The 8,986-nt window shown below is 46.2% G+C and overlaps 1 protein-coding gene across 3 annotated transcripts; it reads left to right on the plus strand.

Moving 5' to 3' along the window:
• The first annotated feature begins 124 nt into the window (after window positions 1-124).
• Window positions 125-7,147, plus strand: ZNF174 (zinc finger protein 174). 3 transcript variants are annotated; one of them, XM_087449527.1, is made up of 5 exons: window positions 125-176; window positions 649-1,314; window positions 2,351-2,573; window positions 2,840-2,905; window positions 5,745-7,147. In XM_087449527.1, the coding sequence occupies exons 2-5, from the start codon at window positions 907-909 to the stop codon at window positions 6,344-6,346; spliced, it is 1,299 nt and encodes a 432-aa protein (XP_087305653.1). In that variant the 5' UTR covers window positions 125-176; window positions 649-906; the 3' UTR covers window positions 6,347-7,147. The 3 variants fall into 3 exon arrangements, with proteins under 3 accessions (XP_087305653.1, XP_087305652.1, XP_087305654.1); XM_087449526.1 differs by lacking the exon at window positions 125-176 and adding an exon at window positions 223-481; XM_087449528.1 differs by lacking the exons at window positions 125-176; window positions 2,840-2,905 and adding an exon at window positions 226-481 and having other exon boundaries at window positions 5,745-7,139.
• The last annotated feature ends 1,839 nt before the right edge of the window (window positions 7,148-8,986 follow it).

Below are 8,986 nucleotides of genomic sequence, written 5' to 3' on the forward strand. Positions count from 1 at the left end.
AGAAGCAGCAGCCAATAGACGAAAGAGAACGCCCTCGAGGAGCCAATCCATCTGGGGAGGAGGCGGGCCCTCCCGCGGCGTAGTTCCTCGGCAGCCAGTGGGCGTGTCCTCCACGAGCGGCTTCGGCGCCGCCCCCAGCCCTGACTCCTGGGTTCCGGGTCCCGTTCCCCAGAGAGGTAAGTGCGCTGCAGGTGGGCGTGGGGTGCGGGGCTGTCGGGGACGCTGCCGTGGCAGGCGCCTGCCGCGGCTCGCACCTGACCACGAAGTTGAGCCTCGCGGCGCAGTGCCGCAGCTTCGCGAAGCCTGGGCCAGCTGGGGCGCGGAGCCGGAGCGGAGCACCCTCGGAGGCCGGAGCAGCTGGGCCTGCGGAGCCTCCCTCCGTCTACCTCGCTCGCGAGCAGGAGGCTTTCGCTGACTCCCAGCCCACGGCGTCGCCGTGACCCCCTAGGCTCACCCTGTAGCTCCTGGCGAGATGCTCCAGGTTGGTCTAAGCAAGATGCGGGAGAGTTGGTGCGGGCTAACTGTATGACAACTGGAACTTTTCCTAGGGGTTCCTGGCAGCCTGTTAGGTCGTATTGCGCATTTCCTCTGAGACCTCGTGTGCTTATCGCTGAAATAAAAGCAGTATTTCCCCCGATTTCCTTTTAGGACGTTATGGCTTTTCTGCTTTGCAAGACAGTTCAAGAAATTGGCGGAAAGACAAACTCTTCCCACTCCCAAGGACTGTGTTGTCTTTAGGTGTTTGGGGTCAGGGCTAGCGAATCAGAAGGCCCTGTCTTCATCGTGTCCTCTCCAACATCCTCAGAGGAGCTTCCTTTCTAGCATCTTTCTAGCATTTTCCAGGGCCATGATCCCGAAGGTTTGAGTTGTTTACAAGGAAAGAGAAGCTGTCTCCTGAGCCCCAAAATGGCGGCTAAGATGGAGATAACTTTGAGCTCGCAGTCCCACATTCAGGCTTCCTCCAAGCAAGAGAGACACATAATAACAAAGCTAGAAGAGAAACGGGGGCCTGCTCTTCAAAAAGACTGCCCTGATCCTGAGCTGTCTCGCCAGAGCTTTAGACGGTTTTGTTATCAAGAGGTGTCTGGACCCCAAGAGGCACTCTCCCAGCTTCGACAGCTCTGCCATCAGTGGCTGCAGCCCGAGGTGCACACCAAGGAGCAGATTTTGGAGCTGCTGGTGCTGGAACAGTTTCTGAACATCCTCCCTCCGGAGATCCAGGCTCGGGTCAGGCATCAATGTCCAATGAGCAGCAAGGAGATTGTGACCCTGGTAGAAGATTTTCACAGAGCAGCCAAGAGACCAAAGCAGTGGGTAAGGCGAGTCCTTTCTCGTGGTCCCCAGAATTTCTTTTTCATCTGGATAGTGTTTGGTCTATGGATCCCTCCCTAGTTAGAGAGAGTCTGGAAATGGACCAGATGGCTTCAAACATTGATTCTGGCCTCTATTTGGGAACCCCTCCGCCAGGGAAATGTAACAGGTTTTTAGAAAACCCAGCCAGGGGCCCTCCAGTGAGGAAGTGGAGAATCAAGTAAAGTTCTTGAATCTTTGCTAATAGGTTCCTCACCCCCCACCCCCACCCCCCCCCACCCCCCGTCCATTCCTCTTGAAGTTTTCCTGCAATCAGGATTCTTAGCAGACAGGGTCATCCTGTGGGTTAGGAATTTGGTTTGGGGGGAACTTCATTGGACCTTGTTCCAGTGAAGTGTCTTGCATATTGCCTCTGGATCAGGAAGTTACAGCTCAGTTGGCCAGTATTCCTTCCAATCCCCACCCCCAAGTCAGACCCCAGTTGGGGCCTAGGCAGGAAGCAGACAACCATGTGCTTTGGGAAATAGAAGCAGTTAGGGAACAGGGATGGGACAGTCCTCTTAGAGCCTTACTACTACTGGGATCTCCTTACCAGAAGAGCCTTGAGCAGAACAATTTATTAGATAAGGGTGGTTTTTAACGGCCTCCGCCATACTGCTTCCTGATCCTACAGGGCCTGTATCCAGCAGAAGTAGGGAGGTGGTGGGCAGAGGGTGGGAATCTGCTGGGCCAGTGTCATAACTGACACTGATATTTGTGCCTGCTCTCTGATGGCTTTGACTCCAGGCCTAGAGAAAAGCCCAAGCTTTAGGGGCATCCTCTCAGGAAGTATAGGCTGATTTGAAGCAGCCCCGTTCTGGTCATGCTGTATGTCCTTCCCTTTGCTTCCTTTGAGAGTTTCAGTGGTCTCTATCAAAGTTGACCTCCAGGCTGTTATCAGGAATTCCCAGGGTAAAGGTATCATTACAGAGCAGTGAGAGGTCAAGCTGCCCTCAGTCAGCCCTCAGGTTATTCTCTAATGCATGGGGCTTGTTCCTAGGTGGCCGTTTGTATGCAGGGGCAGAAGGTGCTCCTGGAGAAAACTGGATCTCAGCTTGGAGAACAGGAACTGCCAAACTTTCAACTGCAAACTCCTAGGAGATATCCCAGAGAGAGCTCACTGGAGGAGCCTTCACAGGCAGGATCTCAGGACCAGCTGAGCCCTGATCATTGGGAAAAATCCCCACTCCTTCGGGAACCAACCCCCAAATTGGTTGGAACAGGTAAACACTGTGTGCCTCTTCTCTCCCTCCCATCAGTCATTTATCTCCATCAAAGCATCTCATGGTTCTGAAAAGCCATAGACTAGCTATTTTTTTTGAATGTTGAATGTAATAGTAGATCTTTATTCCCTAACAAATTTCACTAATTAGAATGGTAGCGATGCTATACATATAAAGTATGTTTTTATCATTTTATGTTAATGACTATTTGACAATCCAGTGCACAACAGGATTATTCTAGTGCCTACTTTTTCTGTCCCTTTCAGAGCTTCTTACAGTGAAAACATATCCACATGTGACCGCTGATGAACTTCCATGCAAGCTGTGGCTGAGTTTCGTCACTTAAAATGCTCCTATGTTTAGAAGGGCCTCAAGAATGTTGTCACTGAGAAAAAGCTCCATTCCATATTATTTTCTGCCTCTTCCTCTTCCTGTGACATTGTCTGTGCTTTAAACTCTTGCGTCCATTTCCCTATCTATCTCTGGTACAATGCCATTGTAATTGCTGGCCCTACTCTCACAGTCCTGTGATCTCTAACACTGAATGACAGTAACGATTTGGCCAGTCTTGGTGATGTGAGTACAGGATATGGTCAGCAGGTTAGAGAAGAGGTTTACAAGAAGACTAGAGCCTTAATTCCTTAAGATTTGCTACATTCAGTGAAACACTTTGGTTTGATTATTCTCAGAACTCAGGGATGGAGAAGACCTGGGGCGTCCAGTAGAAAAGCATTGTGACCCTGGCTGAGGTCCTGCCCCATGACCTATGTCTTTCATGGTCCTGAAGAAAGTAGACCACACACACTCCCTTCTCCTGCCTCAGCAGAGGCAGCTGGGTGTGTGTGCAGTCTCCATCTCCTTTCATTTGATTCCCAAGAGGGTAGATTCTCATGTTCCTCATCCCTAAGATCCAACAGTGCCTTCCTTCAGAGCTGCACTGTCCAATACAGTTGCCACTAGCCGCATGTGGCTGTTTAAATTTTATTTATTGAGATATAATTCACACACTATAAAATTCACCCTTTTAAAGTGTACAGTTCAGCAGTTTTTAGTATGTTCACACACTTGTGCAACCATCACCACTATCTAATTCCTGAATATTTTTATGATCTCAAAGAGAAACCCATTAGCAGTCACTCTCCATCCCTTCCTCTCCAGCCCTGGCAACCACTGTCTACTTTCTGTCTCTGGATTTGCCTATTCTGGACATTTCATTGTCCAGAATCATACACTACATCATCTTTTGTGACTGGCTTCTTTCACTTAGCATGTTTTCAAGGTTCATCCATGTTGTAGTATGTGTCAATACTTCATTCCTTTTTATGGTTGAATAATATTCCATTATACGGACATTTTGTTTATTCATCAGTTGATGGACATTTGGGTTGTTTCCACTTTTTGGCTATTATCAATAATGCTGCTCTGAACATTTGTGTACAAGTTTTTGTGTGGACACATGTTTTCATTTCTCTTGGGTATGTACCTAGAAATGGAATTGCTGGGTCATACCGTAGCTCTATGTTTAACCTTTTGAGGAAATCCCAGACTCTGTTTCAAGGCGGCTTGTGCCATTTTACATTCCTGCCAACAGTCTGTGAGGCTTCTAATTTCTCCACATACTTGCTTACTTACTATTTTCAGTTTGTTTGATTATAGCCATCCTGTTAGACGTGATGTGGTATCTCATGGAGGTTTTGAGTTATTTCCCTAATGACTAATGATGTTGAGCATCTTTTCATGTACTTATTGGCCAATTGTACATCTTCTTTGGAGAAATGTCTATTCAGATCCTTTGCTCATTTTTAAATTGGGTTAGTTTTTTATTGTTGTTGTGAGAGTTCTTTATATATTCTGGATACTAGACCCTTATATATAATTTGTAAATATTTTCTCCCATTCTGTGGGTTGTTTTTTCCCTTTCTTAATAGTATCCTTTGAAGTACAAATGTTTTTAATTTTGATGGAGTCTAGTTTATCTATTTTTTCTGTGTCACCTTGTGTTTTTTGTGCCATCTGAAATACCATTACCTAATCCAAAGTCAGAGGGATTTACACCTATGTTCTGTTCAAAGAGGGATTAGTTCAGCTCTTACATTTAGGTCTTTGATCCATATTGAGTTAATTTTTGTATATGTTGTGAGATAGGGGTCCAACCTCATTCTTTCAGCTCTTACATTTAGGTCTTTGATCCATTTAGAGTTAATTTTTGTATGTGTTGTGAGGTAGGGGTCCAGCCTCATTCTTTTGCACGTGGAAATCCAGTTGTCCCAGCACCATTTATTGAAAAGACTTCTTTCCCCATTGAATTGTTTTGACAACCTTGTTGAAAAGCAATTGACCATAATTGTATGGGATGCTTATTTAAATCTGAATTTAAGTTAATTAAAATTAAACAAAATTTAAAATTCAGTTTTCAGTCACACTAGCTGCATTTCAAGTACTCAGTAGCCACATATACCTAGTGGCTGCCGTATTGCATAGCTCGCGTGCGTGCGTGCAGACACACACTAATTTCCCGCATGGCAGGAATCCTATGGGATAGCACAGCTCTAGATCATCTGACTTGCCCACAGGCCATTCCAGCTCACTTCCATCCTGATCCTCACTCCTGATGGTCAGCAGTTGGGGAGTTTGTAATTAGGATACATGTCTAGCCCATATTACAGTTTCCAAACACAAATGCCGTCAACATTGTAATGAAAGAAAATGCCACATTCACTGGATTTACCATTATTTGAAGAGACGGTGGTGGTCATTCACTGTCCATGGAAGTGAGAGTCTATTTGCAGTGTTGAAATTTCAACTCTCTTCTTTCTTTTCATTCCTTAGTTGATACTCAGGTCTGATGGGTTTGCTTTTCCCTATTTCTCCTTTCCTAAACCTTTCCCTAAAGAGAATTGAAGAACCTGGTTCCTAACTTTAATATAAATCAGAATCATCTCAGGAGCCTGTTAACTGCAGATTTCCAGGTCACACCCACAGAGATTCCAACTCAGCAGCCATGGGGATGCAAGGGCAGCCTTTTTGTTTAACAAGTGCCCTAGATGAGTCTAACGCAAGTTGCCAGTGGAGGACCACACTTTGAGAAAACTTGCAGTATACTTCATAACTCTTTTGCTGAGGTTCTTTCTTCGAAGCCCAGAAAATGATACATATTCTTTCTAATTATAGAGGCCACCAGAATGAAAAGTGACAACAAGGAAAACCCGCAACAGGAGGGGGCTAAAGGAGCAAAGCCCTGTGCATTGTCAGCTGGCAGAGCCAAAGGGAATGGTCTCCAGAGTCCTGAACCGAGAGGGACGAATATGAATGAACCCCGCTTGTCACGGAGGCAGGTCAGCCCTCCAAATGCCCAAAAGCCGTTTGCTCACTACCAGAGACATTGCAGGGAACTGGAATACATCAGTAGCCCCCTAAAGAGCCACACACTGAGAGAGCTGAGGAAAGGCAAAGGAAGTAAAAGAAGTCTGAGCAGTCATGTGCAACGTCTTGGCCACCAGCTGACCCGCTCAGTAAGGAAACCTTACAAATGTGATGACTGTGGGAAAAGCTTCACATGGAATTCAGAGCTGAAAAGACACAAGCGAGTCCACACGGGGGAGAGACCCTACACGTGCGGCGAGTGTGGAAACTGCTTTGGGCGGCAGTCAACCCTGAAACTGCACCAGAGGATCCACACTGGAGAGAAACCGTACCAGTGTGGCCAGTGTGGGAAAAGCTTTCGCCAGAGCTCAAACCTTCACCAGCATCACAGACTCCACCACGGGGAGTGAAAGCAGAGCTTCGTGCTTTCTGTTCAGAAGGAAGGCGTTTGTATTTCTCCTTCCCCTTACTTGCATGTAAATCACAAAGACTGCCTGCGTGACCTACAAGGAAAGCAAGCAGTCCGTGAGGAATGATGGTAGACATTTGGCTGGTGAGGGGTCCCAGAAGAAGCTGACCAAGGACCTGACCATGCACAGTGACAGGGTGAAGAGATCCAGGTCTGGGTGTTGGGTCACAGAGAACCCAGGGTCTCAGTTGGAGAGTGGGGTGTAACTACTGAGGGAGAATCAGGACGATCCTGCCGGTGCCCCACCTTGATGTTAAATCTTCCCTCTGCTGCTTTATTTATCCTCTAAATGTGTTCTGGGGTAAATTCTATAGTTATGCATTGGCTGTCATACCAGATAATCTTTATCTCACACACACTTCTTTAATAAAGATGAGTGATCCACAAGAATTTCAAGGCAAAAGTTTGTTGGAATATAAATCCCCTGATATTCTTCCCACAATTCCTGGCTATTTATAACAAAGGACATGTGAAGTGAGAGTATGAACATGTTTGTGTGAGGAGAGGGTTTCCAAGTAATTAGTGCTTTTATCAAAATAAATAAATACACGCACACACATATTGAGGGATCTTTTTATATCAAAGCACCTTTGATTTAGGAAAAGAAAATGTACACAGCTGCTCCCAAGGGACGGGGAAAAGCTACAACAAGAAGCAAGTAGTGGATGTAGACTGCTAAGGTGTCAAAGGGGATCCTTACTACTCTTTCTCCCTTAGGCCAGGAGGTTTAAGAATAACAAAATGATTGGGGTGATGAAAATGTTCTAAAACTGGATTATTGCAGTACATGTACTAAAAATCATTGAAACAGGTTAGTTTTATGATATGTAAATTATACCTCAAGTTTCTAAAAAGGACAAATTACATTTATATAAAATGTTAGCCCTGGAACTAGGCCTGAGAGATCATCTAATTCCACCCCTTCATTCTCTCAAAATGGAAATTAAAACCCAATCAGTAGGGCCGGCCCTGTGGCTTGGTGGTTAAGTGCGCGCGCTGCGATGCTGGCAGCCCGGGTTCGGATCCCGGGTGCGCATTGAGGCACCACTTCTCTGTCCATCCTGGGGCCGAGTCCCACATACAGCAACCAGAAGGGTGTGCAGCTATGACATACAACTATCTACTGGGGCTTTGGGGGCAAAAAATAAAAAAAATAAAAAAAAATTAAAAAAAAAAAAAAAAAAAAAAACCCAATCAGTAGGGCCAGCCCCGTGGCTTGGTGGTTAAGTGAGCGCGCTCCACTGCTGGCAACCCGGGTTCGGATCCCGGGCTCGCACCGACGCGCTGCTTCTCTGGCCATGCTGAGGCCACGTCCCACATACAGCAACTAGAAGGATGTGCAGCTGTGACACACAACTATCTACTGGGGCTTTGGGGGGAAAAAATAAATAAATAAAATCTTTAAAAAAAAAAAAAAAACCCAATCAGTATACAATTTTTAGTCACCCTGGGCTAGCCAGCTGATCTCAGTTGAGAGAAAACTTTTGGTAGTTGGGTGCCCTTACTAAAGCATCAGTATCTTCACATCACTGCCAGTCACCTCAGGGCTGTAGCTTGTGGTGTTCTCACCCCCTCCCCAAGAATCTCATGTTCCTCCTCACTGCAGAGGGACAAGTGTATGCACACACACGTATCTCTGGGTCTTTGCATATACCGTTCCCTCTGCCCTTAAGACCTGCTGCCCTCCCACTGCTCCCTCCCTCTCCCATCTCACAAGAGTTGCCTGCTCTGCAAAACCTTCTCTGACAAGTTCTAGGCAGACATAGACTTATTCAGGTGTCGCTCCCTGCTCCAGTCCACACACCAGTAGTGCTCAACCTGGGAGCAAATTTGCCCCTGGAAGACATTTGGCAATGTCTGAAAACATTATTGGTGGTTATGACTTGGGGGAAGGGAGGGTGTTCCTGGCCTTTAGTGGGGTGGAGACCAGAGATGCGTCTAAACATCCTACAGTGCACAGGATGGCCCCCACAACAGAGAGTTATCTGGTCTAAAGGGTCAATAGTGCCGAGGTTGGGGAACTGTACTGTACAAAATAAAAGCTGTTTAAGGACAAGAACTTTGTTTTTCCATCAGTTTAGCTTTTGAACCTAGCCCATGCCCAGCCTAGAGAAAGAGGTGTTCAGTAATTGAGGAGTCGAGGGCCCCTGCTTTACCCTTAGGGGTAAAGCATATCTGCCTGAATCAGAGACCCTGGCGACAATCTGTTGAATACAGTGGACAAAGCCTCTTGTGTTTGGAAGCCCAGTGGTGGCCTTTTAGACTCTAATCCATGGTCTGCTTCCCAGCAACTGTGTTAGATATTAGAAGGGTTTATCTTCATTGTTAGGCCTGCCCCTTAGCTCAATCCTGTCCCGTGCCTCTCACCGGTCAGGGCCTCTTGATTCCTCATTCTGTTCCCACCTCACCCCACCTCCTTGTTCCCGGCCAATTTCACTGTTCTTTCTTTCTTTCTTTCTTTCTTTTTATTGTAACATCGGTTTATAACATTATATAAATTTAAGGTGTACATCATTATACTTCTATTTCTGCATACATTACATCATGTTCACCACCCAAAGACTAATTACAATCCATCACC

The sequence above is a fragment of the Ceratotherium simum genome, chromosome 26 (genome assembly GCF_057802395.1).
Source record: "Ceratotherium simum simum isolate JZ-2026a chromosome 26, ASM5780239v1, whole genome shotgun sequence".
In the NCBI taxonomy this organism is placed as follows: Eukaryota; Metazoa; Chordata; class Mammalia; order Perissodactyla; family Rhinocerotidae; genus Ceratotherium; species Ceratotherium simum.